The 27,725-nt window shown below is 35.7% G+C and overlaps 1 protein-coding gene across 1 annotated transcript in view; it reads left to right on the forward strand.

The window, feature by feature from the left end:
- The window catches only part of LOC134754318 (ecdysone-induced protein 78C), a 159,304-nt gene that overhangs the window by 34,058 nt on the left and 97,521 nt on the right, over positions 1-27,725 (forward strand). Inside the window, exon 2 of the mRNA XM_063690574.1 lies at positions 3,183-3,226. Coding sequence (XP_063546644.1) covers positions 3,183-3,226 — 44 coding nt within the window. The remainder of the gene's footprint in view (positions 1-3,182; positions 3,227-27,725) is intronic.

A 27,725-nucleotide genomic window follows, 5' to 3' on the forward strand; every position in this document is an offset into this window, starting at 1 on the left:
TTTAAATTCAAAATTTCTTCAATCTGTTTTTGTTTACATTACACTAAGTGCCTTACCACGAGTTTGACACTACATATTCGCTAACGTCTTCGTAACTTACTTTTTATACATATACTTAACGCATATACTTAAAAAAGATAATATTATTTCCTCCTTTTTGAAGTCGTTTTTTTTTTGTAAAAAGTTTTTATTTCGAAAATAACAATGTATAAAATGTGAAACGTTATTCGACCCAAATGAAAATCTTCCAATAATAGTTCTGCTAATTTACACAGAAGCGAACTGAACTGTATGTGAACCAAGAGTCTGCGTAACGTTAGTCGACCAAAAGTTACATCTACAAATAAATCACTGCGAATATTCGGCGAATCGTTGTCTGCGAATCGATAATCTGCTAAAAATTATTCGGAGAATCATTAGGTACCCATTGTGGAACCTTCTTCCTGGATTAGCTTGCCGTCTATTGGTATCGAGGTTTCGAGACCACTTATCAGATGTGAGTTTGGAGCCGAGGACTAGCCAAACCTAGGAGTACATATATACATATAAACCAATTAGTTGTTTAGGTACCTAAGTACCTACAGACTACCATTGAGGAATCAGTCAGGTTTTCAACGCTTCACGCGACAAGTCGCCAAATTCCATCCTTATACATGAATTACTTACTGTAAAATCTCAAGAGCCTGCCCATTTTATGTTCAAGTACCATGCCTTCTATTAGCTAATTTTTAAATGAAAATGCTTTCGTTTCTAACTAGGAAAGTTTTAGTGCAAACTTTAATAATTTGAACGAGTGCCTTTGCATAACATAACAGGCTTGTTTCAGTAAACACAATAGGTACATCAGCGATTCAACATATCTACGTCAATTCGATGGTTATGAAGAACATTAAAACTAAAAATACTTTTTTTTTATACAGTTACATATATATTCAATTGAGTTTTTTGGTGTAAATTTTGTAAATATAATCTGTATCGCCAACACGAAGGATAGCGAGTCACATAAATGCATAAAGAGATTTTCGTCACTTACGTTTACAATTCAAATCAGAAGTCCCAGTCTCCGATACCCCTCAAATTCGATGTCGTGTCGGACATAAAAGAAGTAATAAAAACTAGTTTTTGTCCTTGAGGCTTACTGGCTCCCCAATAACCTAGTGGTCAATAGGTAATTATTCCATTTTTTGTTGACTGCTGTTGCTCATAGAAGCAACTCCAAAATTTCTAACAGCAATTTCACAATTCGTCAGAATATTTGTTTTTAGGTACTTATGCATAACTAAATTTCTCGATTTATAGACGCGTTTTATCGTCTGAAAGGGTAAAAAATATCCTCAGATCTTATAATATTAATGTTTTTTTCTGGAATCCTGGAACAATAGAGGAAACTGTTCAAATATTATTTAGGCAAGCCTAATTTAGCGATTTGGGTATTTTATAGTAATTTGCGCTTTTACTCTTTATTAGTTTAAGAAACTTTATAAAATCAGGAGAATAATACATACATCTCGTGGTACATACATACATACTAAAAGTACTCGGGGGTGGGGGTGTGTGCTGAGGATGTGTGTGTGTGTGGGGGGGGAGGGGGGTACTTTTTTCAGATTTTCTGCGTAAAATTTTCTACAAATTAAATCATATTCATTTTTACTCTACGATCAATACTTTAGGAGCTACTAGGATGTTTAAGTTTTATACATATAATGACTTGGCCATCGCACGGCTGCATAATGACATAAGGATCATCATCTACTATTAAAAATAATTCTAATTGAACATAACGCTAGCGTTAATCACATGCAGCTTGAGCATTACACATATTTAGAAGTACGGTACGAGTAAAGCATTATGTGCGATTGACAAGTCATTAAATGTATTAAAAATTAAAGATATCTAATATTGATGCGGTTTTAGTACCCCCTGGCTGGCACTGACTAAAATAACCGACTTGGTATCACATTACATCTCTAAACTTTTTTTGTAGTACAAGTATTGCGTTGCGATGCGAGACTGGCATCTTTTTACATGTAATGTTTTTGTAGTACAAGTATTGCGTTGCGATGCGAGACTGGCATCTTTTTACATGTAATGTTTTTGATGGGATCTCATCTCTTTTTGTAGGCAGTCCTTCTTTTCGGGTACTAGGTACTTCTTGTACGTCAGCTACAACTGTTCTTAAAACTCATACTCATACCCGTCCCACACTATACTCGTACTCATACCTGTACAATACTCATGGCCATACCAAGCTATAATTGTATTCATACAATACTCATACCCAAGTCCCCATCCCACACCATGCCCGCACATGAGTGCCATATGTATGGTATGAACCTATACCATACTCATAGCCATACCATACTCATACTGTACACATCTTTATACCTACTCACATCGTACATCTTAGACCTTACATTACCTACTATTTGTTGGAACTGCAAAAGTAACAATGTAATAGCATATATTCATATGGGACTACAAACTTACTTATGCAGTTCCTAAATCTTTAAAACGTGACTGATATTGCAATATTTTTAGGTTTTTTATGGCTTGTTAAGCTAAAAACTACTTATGTTTAAAATTTGAAGCTTGTTAATTGGCTAGAAGTACCTTAGAATTATGATGATCGGTGAGTGTGTCAGTGACAAAAGTAAGGAACTTTGACGTGCAATAATTCTTAAACTACAAGTTCAAATTAAATGTTCTTGGGAATATATGTAAGCCATATCATCCCCTATATGTCACTGAAAATTCAGGCCTCTAGGTTTAGCCAGCACAAAATTACAGGACGTCGAAAATGGCTTGAATGGCTTCGAGAAAAGGATGGTACGGCCGTGCCTCTTTGTTTTGCTCGACTTGGCGGGGGCACTCCCGTGCCCCCAGATCAGTTAAAACGATGAACTTAAATATAATACTTGAGCACGTCAAAAAAAACAATGTTAAACAGTTATCAGCGGAGTAAGAATGCCTCGTTTTAGGCATGCATTCACTTATGTAGTATACTGTATTGTCGGTACAATACTGTATATATTTAGGTAGGTTTTCCAAATTTAGGGTTTTGATCCAAATCTATAAATAGTATAAATAACTTATTTGCTGCTTTAAGTGGCAAAATCTTAAACATGTACAGGTCTAAGTGTGTCCTGTAATGTATTGATTAGATTTAATTTCGCTTGTTACAGGTTCAAAGAAGAACCTCTTTCTCCAGAGTCGGAGAATTTGACAGGTTAGTATTTAATGTAATGTATGTTCTAGATACGCTTTATTCTCTGACTATAGGTACTACTATAGTGGTCATACTTTCTATGAAGAAAAAAGAAGTACAACCTATACATAAAAGTACCTAATAAACTTAATCTTCACAAGCCTTCCTTTATTCTATTATGAAATAGTATTAATCAGATCTATGTGCCAAATTTGAACTCATTTGCTAATGATTTAGTGGTTACTGGTTACTATTATATTTCTCAAGCTTCATTCTTCAGATATAAAAACCAGGTAGTCCTTTAACCTACTAGGCAACTCATCGCATGTTTAAAGTAGGTAGCAAAAACTTTAACTCAAACAGGTCTATCCCTACTTTTCCACCTAGTCTTGATGGGGCGCGCGGCTTGCCGCCATTGCTCATTCTTTATTCTTGCGAGGCAACGAACGCACGTAAAATCATAATTTTGTTTCAAAGTCGTTTAAAATGCCTATACGTCGTGCACTCAGTGCAGACATTATACGATTTATTCGAGAATACGAGAGAAGAAACTCAAGCAAAATTGCCGAGTGATAATAGATTCTTCAGATCCTGAAGAAAAATCAGATACTTACTTAAGTGTAACTATTTTAACTATTTTTGTAAAAAACTTACACTTTGTGATCAAATACCTTGCATTTACTTAGTACCGCGCGGGCCGTGAGTCCACGACTGGTAACTATAAACCTGGGGGGCAGCCTAGAGTCGTCACGAAGATAGAACTTGCTTGGGGTTGGCCGTGAGTCAACTTTAATTAGATTCAATAATAATAATAAATTGTTATTAAACAATATAACGTCATAATGACATCTAAAAGGCCTATTAGAGCGACTACAAGCTCCCGTAATATGACAAATTTTGTGATCTGCTTCAAGTGCAAATCTAATGTAGACCCAAGAACTACTATCGTGTGTTCTAGTTGCAAGAAAAGGTATGAATTTGACTGTGCAGGCGTTTCAGAAAAATTGCACCGATTAAGAACACTCAAATCCCGGAAACAGTGGAAATGTAGAATATGCATCGAAAAGACAACATTGAAAAATGACGTGAATACCAGTGCCACTTCTCTGTCAACAGGTGACAGAGAAGTGGCACTGTGACAAGAATCTAGACCAGGAATATGCACAATCACCGGCTCCTGAAGCTACACAAAGGGAAAATGAAGTAAGAGAACCATCAACGACCCCTCAAACACCTAGGAGTCAAGATATTGTACATGAGCACCAAGAATCCCCCAATGACAGGGACATAAACAGCAAAACATCAAATGAATCGAACTCTAGCCTTCCTCCAAACAATGGTCCTATCATCGAAATACCGAATACCAATGACTCCGACTTGCTTCCAGAGAATAATGACACTACTGCCAATATACCGCATGAATTGGACTGTTGCGTGCCCTCAGAGGATAGAAACATGCCATACGGATTGAACTGTAAGTTGCCATTAGTCATGAGCAAAATTTGTAGCAAAACGGCAGATGTAACTTCTATTGTATCATCGTCATCACCACCAGAGAAGTTTAATATAGACGAACCACGCGAAAATGAAGATATCCAATTGACATCGCCCAATGCACCCGATGGCTCGTGGACGTTGGATCCTCATAACACCACGGAAAGTGAGCTTCTAGACTCTTTGAGCAACGACTCTTTGTCAGAAACTAGCAATTTATGCAAGAGCGTGGACGGCCTGACACGGGAGACTTGCGCATGTCCAAAATCTTATGGACTTTATGAGAAAATATCTACACTCGAAATTGCGCTTGCGAGTACAGAAAGTGAACTAGAAAATAAAATAATCGAAAATAACGAGCTTCATAGGAAAGTCGACCAATTAACTAGGGAAACTAAAGTACTACATTCCTTATGCTATTGCACAACGTCAGAAAGTAAAACTGGCACTAAGAAAAAACAGAGGCACTCCCTGTTAATCAATGCCTCGTCAATGCCATCCTCGCCTGCCTGTGGTCTTGTTGCTGAGAAAAGAACAGACTGTAACAAACGTTTATTCAAGATGCAGCTTAAAATAAATGACCTAGAAAACCTGATGAAAAATGTGGAAAACGAGATCTTAAGTATCGCAAATCAATTAGAAAGCTTGACAAAAAAAAGCTATCATTCTCGAGACAATGTTTTGAACTGTGTAAACCAGCCCGCAATGCCCGAAGCCAACTTCTCCACACGCGGTGATAAGCAGATTTCTACTATAATGGATCAAGTCGCATCATCAAAACATTCCAAACTATGTGTGATTAGTAACCACTCAAATCATATGCTAAAGAAGATACAGCAGACATTTCCCGATGAAGACGTATGTCTTTACCTAACACCTGGAGCAGGGACACGTGAGCTTTTTAATAACCTTCCAAGTAAACTACAAATTTTACCCTATCTGATTTTTGCATATTCTACATCGGAGACAAAGACTTTAAAAATAGTGTAGATTACTATAAGTTAGTGCAGTTCATAAGAGAACAGCTTTCTGTAGTCCAACATACAAATATTATCATCTGTTTGCCTACATATAAGATTTCAACTTTTTCCAACTTATTCATCAAACGTGTAGAAATATTCAATGACATTTTATACAAGGATAATTTGACATATAACTATAGCTATATAATGGACTCAAATTTGAATTTGACGTATGATAATTACATGTTTTCCCGTTTTGGTAATGTAAGTCGTCAGGGGTTTATTACAATATTTAATGACTTAATGGATCTTTTCTCAACCATTCTCATAAATGCTACCAGGGAGAAACCTAGTCTGACATGTAACAATATAATTGATTCCACAAAAACAGAAGAAGAGCCTTCGACATTTTTTCGATCCTAACATAGATAACGAGAATAATAAGGCTCATACTAGTTCCAAATATATATACAGGATCATGCACCAAAATATAGCCAGCATTCTTGCAAAAAAGGATCAACTAGAAATAATATTGTCAGAAATATCGGAATCAGGTAATGAAATAGATGCGATCTGCCTAACAGAAACATTTGTAAGAAACGGTGATGAGAAGAATATCATAATCAATGGCTTTGAATTAGCTAGTAACTATAGTAGAAAAACTAAACGGGGGGGGGGGGGGGGGAGTATGCATTCTTACAAAAAAGGGCACGGATTTTAAAATTGTAAAATCAATCAATGTTTTTGAATGCTGTGCTATAAGAATATCCACGATAAATGTTGCTACTTATTTGTATATACAGATCACCTTATTCTGATATGAATACATTCTTCAAGAAATTAGAATTTTTACTTTAACCGTTTCAATTAAATACCGTAAGGAAATTTTTTTTCTGGCTGGTGACTTTAATATAAATTTAACTAAACCGAATAAATGCACTGCATATCTCCAAAATCTAGTATCTAACTTTGATCTAAAATGCTATATTACTGAACCAACAAGGGGCAAAAACTGTATTGATCACATCTATAGCAATATAAAACAAGCTACTGGTGCAGTTCTACCCCTTGGCCTCTCTGATCATGACACAGCTCAAACGTTATTCTTTAAAGTAACTAAAAAACCAAAACGTCCTAGTTATAAGTCTATAGTGATTGCTAAAAGAGACTACTCTAATGAAAACATTAAAATTTAAGAATTGCCTAAACAAATTGTCATTCTCTGAAGCGTACGAAACTTCTGACATAAATGATAGCTTTGACAAATTCCATAACTATCTATGTCTCTTTTACAATCTCTGTTTTCCTGTCATAAACGTAAAGGTTTATACAAATTCAAAACCGAAATGGATTAGCGGAGGGTTAAAAAGAAGCACAAAAAATAAAAGAAGGCTGATGCTCAATTATTATAAAACTAAGACTGAACAAAGTAAAATAGAATATACCAAGTACTCGAAAATATTGAAGAAATGTATTACATTAGCTCAAAAAAACACAAATAGTAAATTTATACGAAATAGCAAAAACGTATGCAGAGCATCTTGGAACATTGTAAAAAACGAAGTAATGACTACTCGGGATAATGGTTGTATAAACAAACTAATCTTAAATGGTAGAAGTGTTACCCAGGCTTCTCACCTTGCGGAGGAACTAAACAATCACTTCATCAATTCTACAAATATGTTAAGAGACAAATTTTCAAAGACTTTGGAAACTGATGCTAATAGAATTGCAAACAGTTTATTCCTGATGCCTTTTAGTGAACAAGAAATCTTAAATATTATGACAGCGCTGAACAATACTAATGCTGAGGGCTATGATAATATCGCAACCAATATCATTAAACAATGTAAATACGAACTAGTACACATTCTGACATACTTAATTAACTTGTCCATAGAAACTGGAAAATTTGCCGATAAATTAAAAATATCAATTGTAAAGCCAGTGTATAAAAAAGGAGACAAAACTAATATTGAAAATTATCGACCTATCGCTTTAGTACCAATACTCTCAAAAATCTTTGAGAAAGCAATGCATTTACGACTGAATGATTATTTCCTTAAATTCAACATAATCGCAAACGAACAAAATGGATTTCAGCGAAACAAATCGACCACATTAGCAACGTTTAATCTCATACACGAGATTGGGACAAAGTGTGATGATAAAATTTTTACAACCGCTGTTTTCTTTAACATGTCAAAGGCCTTTGACTTCGTAGTGCATGATAAACTGCTAAGTAAGCTTGAATCCTATGGTGTCAGAGGACTAGCGTTACAGTGGATTGATTCATATCTGAAGAACAGATCACAATGTGTGGAAGTAAAAAGTATTAGTAGCAAGAATTCGTAGATAATTACACTTAGACGAGCCTGAATCTTGTCATCAATAGTTTACTGTTCTGAGCCTTCAAAAATTCCGTATCGCGGACAAGCACTGCTAGTGAATTTTAATACATTTCACAAAAGGACATATGTCTTATGAGTTTACTCGTATTAAACTTTTTCAAATCGAATTAAACTTAATGCAAAGTTGACCACAAATTGTATGGAATCTTAGTCAATTAGGTTTTATGAAGAACAAATTAGATTTTGTTTAAATATCCTAATACGTAAAAGTATTATATATATATATATATATATATATATATACAACCTGGCTATACCTAATATATGAATACCTTTTTGAACCTGCATTGCTAAACTTTCCCGTGCTTCTTAACAATGCCTTATAACTCAATTGGAACAGTAAACTTGTGTATAACATACACATATGTACATGGTAGATAATTATTCCTACAAATATGTTTTCAGAAATAAATATGCTATGATAACATTGATAATGGGAAAGAATGCAGCAAAACTTTCAACTCTTAACATCTACCCGGTTTTTATATCTGAAGAATGAAGCTTGAGAAATATAATACATGATCAAACGAACTTCAAAGTGAAGTTCGATCAGTATTATATGAGTAAGCTTCATTCGAAGATATAACTACCCTCCCTCCCTATACCCGGAAAGAATGTTTTGCTTTAGAAAGTAAAGTCTCTAAAAATAATGAGCAATGGCGGCAAGCCGCGCGCCCCATCAAGACTAGGTGGAAAAGTAGGGATAGACCTGTTTGAGTTAAAGTTTTTGCTACCCAGGGACCGGACAACCCTTTCCGCGATAAAACCCTTTCAATGGGCAACACTTAAACACGGCTAACACATTGAAAGACTTTCCCTTTTGAACTGCAAGCCCATTCATACCCTTACCTTTGACTAACCCTTACCGAAAAGCTAACCAAAAATAAGGCTAGCTCTTAATAAGGGTTACCCTTATCTTTAAGCGCTTTTTATAAAGGTTTCCCTTTGCGTGAAAGAGACAGGATTAGTATATATCTACGGTAGTGTATGAAAAGGAAAGAAAATACGTGCCTAGTCAAAGAACGCAGACGTCTCCGCCGACGATCGCTCGGATTCGAAGTAATGTGTGCTTTATGAACAAGGTAGACGACTTAAATTAGCACGCTTATATGCTAAAAGGGAAGCCCTTTATAAGGCTAACCCTTATAAGCAATATGCAAGGTGTTGGTGAGCGGATGATAAGGGTTTTGTAAGGGTATTTGGGCTACCGATTACTCAAATGTGGTAGCTTTATATAAGGGTTTTTAAAACCAAAACAAAGGGTTTCGTCTGGCAAAGGGTATGGTGAGTTAAGCCTTATGCAATACCCTTATAAAACCCCGATAAGGGATAGCGGGCCGGTCCCTGTTGCTACCTACTTTAAACATGCGATGAGTTGCCTAGTAGGTTAAAGGACTACCTGGTTTTTATATCTGAAGAATGAAGCTTACTCATATAATACTGATCGAACTTCACTTTGAAGTTCGTTTGATCATGTATAAATAAATAAAATAATAAAATATTTATTGTACATAAGGAGCCGTTACATAATAAAATAGTACAAAAGGGTACAAACATGACAGTATGTAGAGGTCAGACTTTCGACCCCTAAACTAGGTAAGCACCTGTGCCTTAGGGGCTAAAGTTCGTCTAAATTCGATGTCGAAACAAAATGAAGGTTGTGTAATAGCAGTAAGATGGTAAAAACATTAAACTAATTGCTATAAATAAATAGTTATTTAAGTTATTAAAATTTATTTACTTACACTTTAATTATACATTAGCTAGTTGCCTCTGCCTATGTTATTATAACGAGGAGATTTTCAGTCTCATTGTATGTAATTTAGCAGCCAGTCTTGTAATTTAATTTTGACTTCCCGTCTTGTCAAGCTATAAATTGCGATTAAATTATTGATTTTGTTATAGTATAGACGTGCGCCCGCGCTTCGATCTGTCGACGGCCGAACGATGTGCGGAAAGACACCGTTTTACAGACAGGGTGTCCCTGTCGTTTTTGGGCATTAATATTATTAAATGGCACTAATGAATGCTGTCTCAAAATTATACGCAGTAAGTATATGCCTTACGGAGAGCACTTTGGACTCTAAGTAGAGTTGAGTTGTAGGGTAGTCGCGTTTTTTAAAGTGCATCAATTTGAGGATTGCCCTTTGCGCTCTCTCTACCCTGAGCAGTGTGGTTTTATAGGTTCCGCCCCACACTGGGATGCGATAGGTAATGACAGCTTGGCACAAGCTCTGATAGACTAGGGAGAGGATTTCAGTAAATGCAGTGTGCCGAAGCTTCTTGAAAATGTATATTAGCTTGCGGAGTCGAGTACATAGGGCGTCAATATGCGACGACCAATCAAGCTTGTGATCCACATACACGCCTAAATACCTAATGTGGGGGACTACAGAGAGGGAAGTACAAGTGCAGTTTGTGGATTCAGGGGGGCAGGTGTAGACCCTCACTGTATCGGTAATATCCGGAGGTTTTGAAGAGTGTGGAAGACGGAAACGCACTGCTTTCGATTTTTCAAGGTTGAGCGTTAAAATGTTCTTCTTCAGACACTCCATGACCTTGACTAGTGCGGTTTCAGCGTTGATCTTGGCCACTTCCCAGGTGTTATGCCACTTCACAAGCAGAGCCGTGTCGTCTGCGTAGGTGTATATGTCGCAGTTAGGGATAGAAATTTGGCATAGCTCGTTAATGTATACAAGGAAGAGAGTTGGACCAAAGATGCTTCCTACGATTGGATCTATGATTTTGTGATTTGCGATAATCTCATCTCATGCAAACAAAAAAATACAAAACGAACCCAAAACAAAAGTAAACATTTCGACAGGCATAGTTTTACATACCTACTTTTATAACGGCGGTCGTCACACTGCTCCGCATCTCGCAGCGGCGGCGTCCGTTGATGCGTTTTTTAACTTTGTATGTAGAATCTTGATTTTGTATAGAAATATCGCAAAAGTAATTCCAAATCTATTTAGTTTTATAGTATCGGTTTTAATAGTAACCTAAATATAAGGAATTCTTATAAAAGTATAATTGACGTAGTAGATTATTACTTACTTGAGTGTAAGCCAAAGTTTTTCTTCCGCTGTAATAGAACGTCGAAAATTTGTGTCCGCGCCAGTAATAATCACTCAAATTTTGCTTAGGAAATAATCAAATGACTCAGTTGACATACGCGTGCAATACATTTTTTTTTCTTCGTGTTGCCTTAAATCTTGGTAATCTCTAGCAAAAGACCCATTTATAAGTCTGGTTTGGTTTCATGACTCGATTGTACAAAAACCAAACTGAAAGTATAACCGCAGCGTTCTGAATAAGTTCCGTTTCCATTTTATCGACAAATATGTGAAATGAACGCGAGACGGAAGTAACGCGGGACGTCGCGCATCGCAGCTCCGGACGGAGATGCGGAGAAAACTCGGACGTTGGTGCGTTGTCCCCGCATGCGAGTCCGTTGCGGCAGTGCGACAACCACCTAATAGCTAAAACGAGCTACCAAAACATCTTCAAAGCAAAATTATTGGTGGGATAATTTATTTGCATACATTTTTGTACGGCAGAATTGTATCATTTATAGTTACATTCTGGAAAACGTTTTAGTATACATAGAGCTGAGCTGATGCTGAACCCTAGCTGTACCTAGTGGAACGCAGGTTTGGTGACACATAGGCACACGCTGTTTTGGTCTTCCGACACGTCTTGATGAGCAATTAGAAGAGCAGTACCCAATATCGAGATGATGCTGAACCCTGGCTGTACCTAGTGGAACGCAGGTTTGGTGACACATAGGCACACGCTGTTTTGGTCTTCCGACACGTCTTGATGAGCAATTGGGAGAGCAGTACCCAAGACGGAGCTGATTATGAACCCTGACTGTACCTAGTGGAACTCAGGTTTGGGGAAACATAGGCATCTTCTGTTTTGGTTAACCGACTCGTCTTCGTGTGCCTATGTTGCAGATGGATCGATAGACTTTTTTTTAACCGCCTTAAAAAAAGGAGGTTCTCAGTTTGACCCGTATGTTTGTGTGTATGTATGTATGTTTGTTCGCGATTATATCGCGTTTGGCTGAACCGATTTTGATGCGGTTTTGAGAAAAGTAATTGTTACATTCTGGAGAAGGTTGAAGTATACATGGATGGTTTGAAAGACCAATTGGACCCGGTAGGTTGCGCTGCTATCGATATACCTATCGTCTTTGATTTGCTGAAACCGATTTAGATGAAATTTTGTGATAAGATGAAATAGTTGTATATAGTGGGAGTGGGAGTGCGAGTGGGCGTGGGAGTCGGAGTCAGTCAGATTCCTGGAGCCTGGAACTGGGAATGGGAGTGGGACTGGGACTGGGACTGGGAGTGGAAGTGGGAGTGTCTAGGTAAACTAAATCTTACAATAGTTACAATAGGACGAAACGTAATACCTATACCTAACTACATTTACAAATCGCTTAGCACCGAAACGTCAGTTTCGTCGCGAATAATTTTCAAGGTTGGCCATCGCCTACACTAGAGTACCTACAAGCCCAAAACTAAATGGGGAACCTAACTGTAAACAAACTAATATTTTATCCCAAAATCTAAAAATCTAAAATAAATCGTTAAAAAGTAAAGTAAAATAAATAAATAATAAAAGATGATAAAAAATTGAAACAAAAAACAACTATCACTAAAAAGTAAGAAATAAAATTTAATAAAAAAAAATAACAAATAAAAATAAAAAACAAAACAAAAACAAAAAAAATATGTAAAAACAGTAATAATTTAATTTCAATTCTTTTTAAAAAAAAAGGGAACCGCCTTCAAAAACCAACCCACTAAAAAGCACAAAATAATAACCCCACCCCCTATCCCGTCGTAAAGCAAATTTCTGCCAAAAAGTAATTAATACCTAATACTTAATAAGCAAATTAATAACCATCCGGGTAATGACTTAGTTTTCGAACGCGGTGCCAAACCAAAAAAAAAGACATGTTTAGTTCTTGCACTACAAACTACTTCTCGTATTTATTTTTCTATTTCTATTTGGCAGCAAAGAAACTTTTTGTTGGTTTGGCAACGCCTTAAAAAACTAAGTCATTACCCGGATGGTTATTAACTTGCTTAAATTAAGTATTAGGTATTAATTACTTTTTGGCAGAAATTTGCTTTACGACGGGATAGGTACTGGACAAGGATAGGGGGTGGGGTTATTATTTTGTGCTTTTTAGTGGGTTGGTTTTTAAGGCGGTTCCCTTTTTTTTTAAAGAATTGAAATTAAATTAATACAGTTTTTACATATTTTTTTGTTTTTTTTTGTTTTTTATTTTTATTTTTTTTATTTATTAAATTTTATTTCTTACTTTTTAGTGATAGTTGTTTTTTGTTTCAATTTTTTATCATCTTTTATTATTTATTTATTTTACTTTACTTTTTAGCGATTTATTTTAGATTTTTAGATTTTGGGATAAAATATTAGTTTGTTTACAGTTAGGTTCCCCATTTAGTTTTGGGCTTGTAGGTACTCTAGTGTAGGCGATGGCCAACCTTGAAAATTATTCGCGACGAAACTGACGTTTCGGTGCTAAGCGATTTGTAAATGTAGTTAGGTATAGGTATTACGTTTCGTCCTATTGTAAGATTTAGTTTACCTAGACACTCCCACTTCCACTCCCAGTCCTAGTCCCAGTCCCACTCCCATTCCCAGTTCCAGGCTCCAGGAATCTGACTGACTCCGACTCCCACGCCCACTCGCACTCCCACTCCCACCATATACAACTATTTCATCTTATCACAAAATTTCATCTAAATCGGTTTCAGCAAATCAAAGACGATAGGTATATCGATAGCAGCGCAACCTACCGGGTCCAATTGGTCTTTCAAACCATCCATGTATACTTCAACCTTCTCCAGAATGTAACAATTACTTTTCTTAAAATCGCATCAAAATAACAAATAAAAATAAAAAACAAAATAAAAACAAACAAATATGTAAAAACTGTAATAATTTAATTTCAATTCTTTTTTTAAAAAAAGGGAACCGCCTTCAAAAAAAAAATTTAAATTATTAGTTTTTACTTTTTTTTGTATTTGTTGTTATAACGGCAACAGAAATACATCATATGTGAGCATCAAGCAAGTGATTTACTTTGACAAGCCATTAAGAACAAAAGACGAATGATTATTCGCCAACATTTATCACATTTCATAAACAAAAGCCTGTATTTTTTACAATATAAGTACAATTCGTAATTTAAATGTTTACGAGTGGCCAGTAGTGCAAAACATTCAGTGTGGCCTAAGTATGATAGAAAGAAAACTAAATTAAAGCGTTTTTAAAAATTCATCCCCCAAGGTGGTAAAAAAGGGTTTGAAAGTTTGTATGGAGATCTAACAGTTTTGTGAGTGCGGGACTAGAATCTGTGTAAAGGCATATTATTAGAATAAAAGAATAGTACATTTCCGCATGTGTATCGAACGACGTTTTTTAATACAGTTGCGAAAAAATTATAAAAACAACAAGTAAGGAATAAAAACTTTGGAATCTTAAAACATGCTTGCAGTAAGAAAAAACGCCTCTTCTTTGACAGGCGTTTCGGCAGCTATTCCTACAACGTAGTGGTTATATACTCTTTGATTCCTACCTCTACCTTGCATAGCTATTCCGTTCCATTCAGACAACTTATTAAGAACGGTTTTTCAATAATCAATAATAAACATAAACGTGTTATAATGATGAAGAGGTAAGTAATAAAATATGAAATATGTATATTTTTCGTATTCTTACATTAACAGTAGGTTTTTATGTAGATTACGACGTTTAAAGGAAACTAATATTAACATTAAGAGCCAACAGGAGCCGAGACCAAACTCAATTTTGAGATTTGAAAGAGAATATCGTCGTCGCGCTGACGGGGGCGGTACCGCGTACCGAGGGACTATCCCAGTGTGTGTGGTGCACGCACACCGACGCGCACGTTATTTGCGCTCCTCGCCGGCCTCACGCCGCTCGCGTTTTTAGTAACTATATTCAATATCCTTCTACAACCTGCAATCTAATTAACATTTCGAGTTACAGAATAGTAAAAAAACATAACATACATGGACATACAAGAAAACATTGTTGTATAAAAACATACAAGATAACGGCTGTTAAATTAATCCAATTAAATATTTTTAAATATGATAAACAAAAATATTGAATTATAGTCGTGAGTATTTTAAAAGTAAAACTCCCTTATACCTTGATTTTAAACAAAGTATTTTACTTATAACTTACTTGGTTCGTATGAATTAGTGACATACCTAATTAAAAAAGAAAGCTATAACTCCCGCGGGAACAATATAGGCCTTTTCCCTTCAGTACACCTGCATGAAATAAGATCTTTTCGAGCAAGCGTCTTGAAAAACAAATTTGCCGCTCTCCGGCTCCGTTGAATAGAAAAAAAGAAAGCCTCAGGTTAGATAAAATTATCATAATAAAGAAACATGTGACATGTGATATTTCTTACTTTGATGTAATTATACAGTTTTATTGATGGTCCGTTTTTTTATTTATGTGTCAGATTTTGATAAAAATAGGTATAAATTGAAGAGCTCCTAATTCTGATCGGAATAAATATGAAACCCAATAAATAAATAATAATAAATATTAAATCAATATTATAGGACATTCTTACACAGATTGACTAAGTCCCACGGTAAGCCCAAGGAGGCTTGTGTTATGGGTACTCAGACAACGATATACATAATATATAAATACTTAAATACAAATAGAAAACACCCATGACTCAGGAACAAATATCTGTGCTCATCATATCATATCATCGAACCCAGGACCATCGGCTTCACAGGCAGGGTCACTACCTCCTAGGCCAGACGACCGGTCGTCGCCCAATATTTTGGGACAATAGTCTAGTCTACAAAAGGTTCAAGGTGGTGAAAAACATAGTGTAAGCTGTTCGCATAAAAAAACCGCAAATCGATGTACAGGTTAGCCGTTTGGTACACGTATATACTAGTCAAAACAAAAATTTTGACCCGCAGTTCCTAAAAAAAATTCCCTTAGGAGGGGAGTGCTGCAACCTTTTTTTGTATAAAAAAAAACTTTTTTTTAAAACCTATCGTATACTTCTCATCTATCATACGAAAGGGCTTTTTGAAGCGATTCTGAAAATATACCACATCATTGCATTTTAGCCATTTTTAGGGTTCCGTAGCCAAATGGCAAAAAACGGAACCCTTATGGATTCGTCATGTCTGTCTGTCTGTCGTCCGTCCGTATGTCACAGCCACTTCTTTCCGAAACTATAAGAACTGTTGAAACTTGGTAAGTAGATGTATTCTGTGAACCGCATTAAGATTTTCACTCAAAAATAGGAAAAAAAAAATTTTAGGGGTTCCCCATACTTAGAACTGAAACCCAAAAATTTTTTTTTTTTCATAAAACCCTATAGTTATCTAGTTAATAGTGGTATCTATGGATAGGTCTTCAAAAATGATATTGAGGTTTCTCATATATTTTTTTTCTAAACTGAATAGTTTGCGCGAGACCGAGAGACACTTCCAAAGTGGTAAAATGTGTAACCCCCCCTCTAACTTCTAAAATAAGAGAATGATAAAACTGAAAAAATATATGATGTACATTACCTTGCCAACTTTTACCGAGAACTGGTTTGAACGAGATCTAGTTAGTAGTTTTTTTTTAATACGTTATAAATCGTAAACCGCAATTTACCTTTCACTCACGTTTCACATAAAAATACATTGTTTAAATTGTGTAATGTACGGAACCCTCGGCGCCCGATTCCGATTCGCACTTGGCCGGTTTTTTCTTAAATTGAAAGAAAAAGAATTTTCAAAACATACCAAGTTTGGGCTCCTCCAGATACGATATGGCTGATTTTTTTTGTACAAATGATACGTGATATCCTCATATGTAACCCCAAAAAAGCAATAAAAAATTTATTTAGTTTTTTTTTTTCAATACAAAGTGACACAGTTCTACTTAACCCTTTAACTTGACCCCAAACTTGGTGTGTTTTGAAAATTCTATTTGTTTTAATTTACAAAAAAAATGGCTAAAATGTAATGATGTGGTATAATTTTAGAATCGCCTCAAAAAGCCCTTTCGTATGATACCACACACGATAGGTTTTTGGAAAAAAATGTTTTTTTTTTCATACAAAAAAAATGTTTCAGCATACCCCTCCTAAGGGATTTTTTTTAGAAACTGCGGGTCAAAAAATTTGTTTTGACCTCTTAGTATGCGTGTGCCAAACAGCTAACCTGTACATCGATTTGCGGTTTTTCTTTGAAATTGGGCTTGTACGGCTGCCACTAATAGAGATACTAACTCCTAAAAATACGTATGATACCTCATTGGATTCAGAATGATGTCTAGAAAAATGTATTCGAAGCGTTTATTCCCACATAAAAAAAGTTCAAAGCTATTAACAAAAAACGGCCAAGTGCGAGTCGGTTCCGTACCATTACGCAAAAAACGGCAAAAATCCCGTTTGTTGTTTGGGAGCCCCACTTAAAAAAATATTTTATTCTGTTTTTAGTATTTGTTGTTATAGCGGCAACAGAAATACATCATCCGTAAATATTGCAACTTTTTAGCTATCACGGTTCACGAGATACAGCCTGGTGACAGACGGACAGGCAGATTGACAGACAGACAGACAGATATTATTTTAAAGGTATTAAATATTCTTTTAAAAATTAGGAAATAATATGGTGTATTTAAAACATATCATGGAATATACTACGGTTATAAATTGATATTATGTAAAGTAATTTTTTCAACAAGTTAGGCAATTATTAAGTAACCACATTTTTTTCGAACTTTCGTCTTTGTTGTAAATTAAAAAAAAAGAAAATAATTGGCGTAAAAAGTATTTCGCCTCGTGGAGCCCCTTTCATGAGATCACGTCACAAAAGTTTTAATAAAATTAATACTTTGTTTAAAATAAATTTTTGAATAATAGTGAAAATTGTAAAATATAAAGCAATATACCTATAATAATACGTACTTAGAACTGATACTTTTCTAAATAAAGAATGAATAAACTAAATTGTGTAATTAATTTTTAGTGCAAATCACCACAATTTGCTTCTAAAGAGCAAATCTGTGACCAAAAATTATATATAGTTTTAATTTTTCGTTCGTATATTCAGATTTGTGTATGAAAATGTGAAACTATTATTTACACAAAATGTATACCAAATTTGATCTCATATCAAGAGATAGGTAGAAATAGAGGCAAACTGGACCGCAGAAGCCGACTTTTCCCCTCCCTTTTTGGGGGGTAGCCAGGACTTAATCTCGTAGCTAGTGCGTCAGCTCAGCTTTGTATGAACCAAGGAATAATAAATAGTGTTAAACGATATCCCCTAAGGCCAAAGTGCATACTCACTTTACTTACTTCGCCTACTAAGAGGCAAATCGCGACTTTGTTATGGTTTATCGATAACTTATCACATCACTAGATTATCGACTTTCAATGTCGACTATTGCCCATCACTTTTCTGTCCGTGTACGTATTTAGAAACTTGACCCCGCCCCTAAAATTAGTGCGATAAGGACAACTGCAGCTTAGGCGAAAAATCCTGCGTAAAAATCTCAAAAATCGAGGTTTCGTACTCGACTGTTTCCTCCTCCAAAACTTAAGCAATCGTAACCAAATTTGGAAATCTAAATGATAATGAAATTGTCTGTGTCGGACTGTTTTGATTTTTTGGCTAATTGATACCAGTTTTGAATACCACGCCTCTCATTGCGGCATAGTCAGTGAGGCCATTTTTGGCCATGTTTGAAGGGCTCTAGCGCCTTAAAAAACAAAAATATCAAAAAAAGCAAAACACACCGACACAGATATTGACAATATTAATCTGTGTTGAAAAAATCATTCCTCTAGCTTCAAAAACCAGGGAGGAAACAGTCGAGTACGTTTGTATGGAGAAATGACCACTCCTGTTGGCTCTTAACACTCATCATAATTGGAACAAGTAAAAATTTAAAAAAATTGGAAAAGTAAAAAGCACTAGTTCGCGAAAACCAACTTTCCGCACGCTAAACAGCTACGTAAAGTAGCACTTTTTGAGCAACTGTATTAAAAATTATGTTACCTACCTGCGGGTGAATACATAATTACATACATATATAGGTCATACTGAGCAACTTTTACTTCAACTTTTATTCCAACGTTTGCTGCATAATGTTCTATGGCTTCTATGCTCGTTTAGAATGTATAACCACCAACATACAAATCCATGCGTATGAAGTCGCGGCCACCAGCTAAGTAGTAGTCTATAAAAATCTTAATCAAAGGCCGTATTTATCACTACAAAAGGAAAAGCTTCCATCTAATATAAAATTCTAACATAATCTCGGCTATCGGCATATCTTATGAGACAGGCTAACCAATCCACTAATGGTAACTTCCTTGTTCCCTGCAAAATAAATAGAGCTTTATTCGCTTTCCAACACGAATCGATTTGTAAAGTCCTTTTCTAAAAACACGTTTGATTAGATATTGCAAACCTGTTACCTAATTACGTTCTTTAGTGTACAGCTCTTAAAGTGTGCTTTAGCATAGCGCCGGACATCAAACAGCTATACTCAGTTCAGTGACCTGCGTAAAGGTTTGCTTCCTGTGCTAATGCCTTCGCCATAGAAGCAGCACGGCTTTTTATGTGAGCGGTCACCGCGGGCCGCGCAGCGCGCGCGCAGCCAGCCAGCGTGAAGTTGCACTCACGCACGCGTGTGTGCGGCTCGGCTGCGGCTGCGGCTGCATGTTATGTGTTGACGGAAGATTGGACAATAGCGCGGGTTTACCTTTTATCTCAATTACTCTGAAAATAACTTCTGTTTAAAATTTTGCTCGTCAGATCCTTTAAATATATTTATACTAAAATTATATTGTTGTTGTATGCAGATATGACCCTCCCCACTCCTTATCATCAAACCTGAACCGCATAACAGGCAGTCGAACTCTGACTATCGCTCAGCGCGCAAGTTTCTGTTCTCGACGCTCCAAAATATTGCAAGTTTTCCCAAGTGTTTAATTGGTTTTTCTGACGTTTTCATAAAGTTTTTTTGATGGATTCCAGTTATTCAGGTAAGAATTTATATCTTAATAATTTTATACTACATTTTTGATATTTATCATATATTTTGAGCTCGTTAAATATGACCCTTCACAAAATGTTGTTTTTTCATAGATTTTGATTTTTAATGGTATTTTTGTTATACTTCAGGGTGCGTCCCTGTCTTGTATTGTATATGCCTGAACAGATTACTTAGTCGTCTTTATGGTGTTTCAGAAATTAGCCGCCACTAGCCGCCCCTATGTGGTCTTAGAGGCTTTCAAAGATAACCTATGGAAAAAATATATTTTCGCACATTAAAAAAAAAATTGTTAATTTAGTTTTATCTTTTTACAGGTGAACCCAGTGCTTCGGGGAGAAAAGTATTTGCTCGAAAATATATTTTTGAGCAAATACAAGAGCAAAATTTGCCAAGTTTAAGTGAAAAGTGCGATTATTATGAAAATTATCTAACATCGGAAGAGCTCAAAAAATATATAAAACATGAATTTTCTTATGTGAAATCACAAATAAAACAAAGGTGGTTGAAAGCAAACAAAACAATAAAAAAGTTTTTAAAATTGAATGAGTCTTGGTTGGAAGGAACTTTTGAGATTCCAGTGGCATCCTCTAACACGTCAGGACGACCGTGTAAATCCTTTGGGGAATTAAGTGAGCGAAGCAAGAGAAGGAAAACCGAAAAAATTCGAGCTGCCCTACCTGATGAAATTATTGTTCATGCAGCACAATCGGTTCTTCAAACTAGTGGCAAAAGAGATGCCTCAAAAGTGCTTAAGGATGTTACTAATACTCCAGAATGTGCTAGTAAATATTTTTTCTAACATCCGATCCACTCATCAGCAGTATGAGACCAAAAAAGCAATCGCCTTGCAACAAAGCCTTTCTTCCTGAGACGATCAAGCTTTTGTTGCCTGCCGAACCATTATATACCAGAACATGAAAGAAGCATTGAAAGTGAAGTGAGTGATGTATAAAGTGAAAGTGAAGTGATATTTAGTTATTTTTATTGTAGTGTAGATTTGTGTGTATTTTAATTATGTATTAAATAAATTTAAAATATTTTTTTTCATAATTTTTTTAATATTTTTTTTATATATATATATTTTTGTTTTTAATTGACAGAATACAATTGATTTTAGTATAAAACAACGATTTTACATTTTTTATCCCATTTTGTACCGATTTATACCCTAAAATAATTTTTGCCGCCTAAATCGGTCATATCTACGTCTGTGCGACGTAAGCGCCAGCCGTCATAAGGTACCTTATTCCGTGTAACGTCACATATCTTTACTATTTCATATCTAGTGAATCTCTAATTCATTTCCCGAATCGCGCCGTGTGAAACTAAGGTTAGATTAACTCTTTTTCGAACACCATATTTTATGATTGATATTAACATTTCAATAAACTCGAGGACCCGAGTCGCTCAAGACATAAAATCTCAAAAAAAAACTATCAACTTTCTTGGGTTTAGTCGTATTAGAGCTAGCGACCTAACCATGTTTAACCTAGATAAAAAAAAATAGTTAAGAAAATAGGCTTGCTTCTCTACATACATATTTAATGCCGTAGGGCGTAGAAGAAGGAGGCGTTGGGTGCGTATTTTTGTGACAAGTGGTCAGTCAGTCATTAAAATGCATTCGTAAATGTATGTAAGTAGGTAATCCTGATTATTCTTTCTATTACAAATTAAAAATTATATCATATTAATATTTCTTTTGATGTTTAGTAATATTTAGTATGGGTACAGTATAAGTTAAGAGGAAAGGGACGATCGCTTCTTCACACCAACGTAGTCCTCATTTTCCTCTCAGGATATTGACATTATGGAAAATATTTTAATAATTAATCGTTTGTTTTTATTTTCCATTTTGACTTAATGTATTTTGTAAGAAAGGGATAAAACATTGACTAATTGAGGTTTGTAAAGTTTTATGAAAAAGGTTGTAAGAAATTAAGCTTAGGTACACCTACAATGCCTTACACATATTATACATGATGTTGAAACGTAACAATATATAAATACAAAAAAGAAGTCGTTATACATACCTACGCGTATATAACATATAACAAAAAACGTTAAATCTATTTTCTCCTGTTTCCCTGGAAACAACACCGAAGCTCGGTTGTTCTTGACCGATTTCCTGCACAGCAGTTTCAAAGCGGTCAACATTATATAATCATTTGAAATTCAATGGTTTCCGTTTTTTCGATACCTACCTATAGTTTTTTGTGCTATTCGGTTTCCGTCTGTTAGATACATAAATTACATATATCGAAGAATAATATCTATCGAGGTTTTGTCCTTTATGAATTGTATGACGTTATAAGTACTTAATTACGGTTATGAAGTATGTAAACGTTGTTGTGTAGGCGGTTGGCGTTCATAAAAATAATTCATACTTTAAGAATTGTAAACGTACGTAGATCGAGAATATCGAGGCTCGCTTAAATAAAGAAATTTAACATGAGGAGTGTTAACATTATAATTATGCGAGTTGGTGTTTTGACGCCGAGCGCGGGCGCGGGCCGCTAACGTCATGCCCTCAACACTGGCCTATAAGAATTACAAATCGACTGCAACTTAAAATTCAGACAATATTTTCAATGTTCACCCGATGTCATTTTAATACGGTTATAGCTATTAAACTCAAAGAATGAATTATTGAATGATATAGGTACTTAAGTATCCGTTACTTATTTGCTACGAATTTGATATTATTACTACACTAGTTCGCCCCAAACTGAGAACTTGCGATTCGCCAAAGCCTTGTTGCTTGTTGTCTGATTAAAATTTTAAATAAATAAATAAATAACTAAAGCAAAAGTAAAGTAAAATTTTATCTTTAAAATCAGTTACATTTACATCGATTTAGTGGACCCGTGACTCCACGGTAGCGCATTATATTAATAGCGATTTTTATAGGTATATTTTACCTAAAGGACAAATTTATATTTTAGTATTACATTTTAAACTTAATATAGAGTACAATTAGTTACTTATAAATATGAAAATAAAATGTCAGAGTTTCGTAAGTTGACGTGCAATTGACAGCCTTTTGACCACAGAATTATATATTATAGAGTAGCCATTTAAGACATCTAATTTTCGACGCGATTAAATAAAAAAAATTTTTATTCGAGTCGACGGCCAGTTTGTACAACTAGAGACCCGTTGCGGCGTCAAACCGCCGCTAGAGTATGGTTCTAAAAGTTAGGTTGCCTGTCCACTGGAGCGGAGCGGTAAGCGGGGAAAATATTCAGCAATAGAATTTCATTAAAATTTCAGAGCGGAGATTTTATGCCATTCAATCGGTGAATTTTTTCCTCGCTCATCGCTCCGCCAACTCGCTCTGCTCCTCTGGACAGGCAGCCTAAGACTGAACGCTTAATAAAATCAGGAAATGTGACGTCTTCAGATGAATCACTGGCTGTCACTATCTATTTGATGCTGACTACATCTGACTATACCCACAGAATATGAAATCTTACACATAATTATTTCTTATAAAATGGCGACAAGTTTGTATAATTTTAGCGTATTATATTACCAGAATGTTTTGTGATCGTTAGTTTTGATGCAAAAAAGACATAATTATTGTCTATCTTTTCGCATCTTTCTAAACTAAAAATCATGATACGCCACCGCGATATGATAAGGTAAATCAAGATTTCGTGGATAGGATGCCTTCTTGTCATTTGGCTCTCATACCTAAAATTTCATAGGGCTAGAGTACAATTTATATTTAATTCTCTTTTTCCTATTATTCATGAGACTGAAGTTTACAAACATTCCGTGACATTCCGTGTCTGGGCTATACCGCGAAAATAGAAGTTCAAATTGCGGGCATCTTTTTCTAGCACTCTAATTACGCCTTCATTGGAGTAAAAGACAAAAATCCCCGCAATTTGCGAATTTCGGTTTTCGCGGTAGACCCTCTGACCTAATAATAGACATAGTATATACACGTAGTTATAGACATGAAACCGAGCGACCAGGGGTAAGAGAAAGACATATTCATGTATTGACAGTTTCATGTATGGCAGCATAATCCTTTTTAGGGTTCCGTACCCAAAGGGTAAAAACGGAACCCTATTACTAAGACTCCACTGTCCGTCTGTCTGTCACCAGGCTGTATCTCACGAACCGTGATAGCTAGACAGTTTTCACAGATGATGTATTTATGTTGCCGCTACAACAACAAATACTAAAAAGTACGGAACCCTCGGTGGGCGAGTCCGACTCGCACTTGGCCGGTTTTTTCTCTTTCACTCTCATAAATTTCGGTATTTCGCCATCGCCTCCATTTCATTCAGCATTTTTTTCATGGTCGGGTTATGCCATCATAGCAAACCCGACCATGAAAAAATGCCCGGTCGGTGATAAAAATAAATAAAATGGCACTATTTTCTCTTTCCTCTTATAGGAATCGCAATAAGACTATCTTTCTCTATCAAAGAGTGTCAGGCCCTTGAACCTAATTTAGTTTTTTTTTAATTTACTTTTTTGAAAGTCTGTACAACGACTGGAGTACTGGACCGCGGATCGGCGTACGGCCCCCACCTTAAGCGCCTAACACATTACCGCACCGCACCGGTCATTGTGCGATGCACGTATAAGTAAGAGCGAGAAAGAGATATTGCTTTCTCGCTCTTACTTACCCATAACGTACTTACCCACGTGCGGTTCGGTAATGTGTTAGCCGCTTTATAGCCGTATTTAATAGACTATCGTAAAAGCCGTTAGAGACTACCACACCTCACCGCGACCTTGTCAATCCCTACAATTGAGTCAAATTTGTGTTATTTTAATGCCCTGGATGCCAGCCCTTTAAGCCAAATCTCATAGAAAAAGGGGCAAGCTATGATGGCGCCATCTCTGCAAACCTTTGACAGTTGCCAACCCCATTGGCTGACCGTTTACCTTAAAGATCCGACATCATTTAACATCCTCATAAGAACAAACCTCGCCGTACGTGCTTTTTGAAGTAAATATAGATGCTTTTCCCCACCGTTTTGTATGGTTTATGGTGGGCTGGTGGGCTACAAATTCTGTCCCTCACGAGCGCACGCGGTAAGCCACTTCTATAGGATCCTACCTTCTATGTGCCAAAGCAACAATAAAATAAACATGTGTCATCTTGATGAGTACGATGTGGATGACACATGTCTGACATGTTGTCAAACACAATAATAAAATTTTATGGTGTTTTAATATAATTTTTAGTGTGGTGTATGCATGTTACAGTCTCAAAACAAATATTTAAATGGATTGGATACCTTACATACATTGGATATAGGTTTGAGTTCAATTCAATCTCGTCAGAACAAAGGTCACGTGGTACATTTTTTCAAATTAACTTTTTAGTACTTTTTCGGGAAAAAATCAAAAAACTAAGAGCTTATTGCAAATCTGTAGCATGAGACAAATCAAATGACATATAATTTATTAAAATTGGACCATAACTGTAGATCTGATGGGATGTACAAAAATCGGCCTGGCGTAATATATATATAGATTTTGACAACGGATGTATATCAGTGGGTCTTTCGTACATTCCTTATATATAAATTTTCAACATTATCAGAACAAAATGAATAATTTTAAGCTGACGGCTGTTTTTAGGGTTCCGTAGCCAAATGGCAAAAAACGGAATCCTTATGGATTCGTCATGTCTGTCTGTCTGTCCGTCCGTATGTCACAGCCACTTTTTTTCTAAACTATAAGAACTGTTGAAACTTGGTAAGTAGAAGTATTCTGTGAACCGAATGAATATTTTCACACAAAGATAGAAAGAAAAAAAAATTTTGGGGTTCCCCATACTTAGAACTGAAACTCAAAAATTTTTTTTTTCATCAAGCCTATACGTGTGAAGTATCTATGTCTTCAAAAATGATATTGAGGTTTCTAATATATTTTTTCTAAACTGAATAGTTTGCGCGAGAGACCCTTCCAAAGTGGTAAAATGTGTGTCCCCCCCCCTGTAACTTCTAAAATAAGAGAAAGATAAAACTAAAAAATATATATGATGCACAATACCATGCATACTTCCACCGAAAATTGGTTTGAACGAGATCTAGTAAGTAGTTTTTTTAATACGTTATAAATCGCAAACCGCAATTTACCTTTCACTCACGTTTCACATAAATATAAATACATTGTTTAAATTGTGTAATGTACGGAACCCTCGGTGCGCGAGTCCGACTCGCACTTGGCCGGCTTTTTTAATAAGTTGACTACTGATTCATATTAAGGAGCCCTTCGAATCCTCAGATATTAATTTTCAACTGATCAGACCAAAACAAGCAGAATAGCCGACATGTTTATTAAATTTTGACTACGAATTCATATGCCGTGTTCCCAGTTGATGCAATCGTATCCAAGTTGACGAAGTAAGTTCGATGACTAACTATCACTTTATTATTTGATCACACTTACTCATATTTAAAGGGCGACGTCACATTATACTATAATGATTATAGGGTCATAGCATAGGCGTACCTACAGGGCAGAAATATCTGATTTTACTCTCTGCTCCAAAGGGAGTAAAGGGGCCCACAGACTATCAGTCCGCCGGACGATATCGGCCTGTCAGTTGTTCGGAACTTTCAAATTTTTGTTCTCACTGACAGGCCGATATCGTCCGGCGGACTGGTAGTCAGTGGGCCCTTTAAAAGACTCTTTTTTAATTATTTTATTAGGTCATAAAAAGTATGAACTAACGGAACTTATTAGTTGTATAATATTTTGTAAAGCTAAAATAATGAAATTTAATCGCGTTAGACTAATGCGTTAGTTAATGACATTAATTATTTTTCCCCTCACTAGCTCGGAAAGCCGTCTTTTATCCTTTAAAACAAGCGGGGAAAAACGCATTTTATCCACTAGAGGGACAGTAATTTGACCTTGGATGAAGCGTGTTTAAGTAGCTTTTGACAGGTAACAAAACGTAAAACGCTCATTATTCATTCATTTCATTATACATGAATCGTTCGATATTAATAATGATAAAAAAAATGGTTTGAAAATTTAATAAAAAATACCAAATTAAGCTTTATTTTAAGTCATAAACCTTAAATTCCATAAGAAACATTTGTTTTTAGGGTTCCGTACCGCAAAGGAAAAAACAGTTCCCTTATAGGATCATTAGGGTTCCGTATAGCTATAGCGGTTAGCAAAATGAAACTGCACTTGATGCAGAAAGCAAGCCGCTTTGCCCAGTGATACTAGGGACCAATCTGAATGATTTCATCCGAGGAAACACAAATTTCATCCACTAGAATTAAAGATGGCGGACCTTTTCCAAAATGGCGGCTGCAAAATTTAAAAAAAATTTAGACACAAAACGGGTGCACCGATTTTAGTGATTGATATATCAATCAATTCGTATTGACACCTGTAATCGGGAAAAAAATATACCATTTAAGAAATTAAAGATGGCGGCCGAATATTAAAAAAAATATGTTTTTTTTCTTAATTTTTTTCCTTCTACTGATAATAACAACTAAATGTTCTATAGTATGGTCACATATTCTTTCATTTAAATGAAACCTGATAATA

Source organism: Cydia strobilella, chromosome Z (genome assembly GCF_947568885.1).
Source record: "Cydia strobilella chromosome Z, ilCydStro3.1, whole genome shotgun sequence".
NCBI lineage: Eukaryota > Metazoa > Arthropoda > Insecta > Lepidoptera > Tortricidae > Cydia > Cydia strobilella.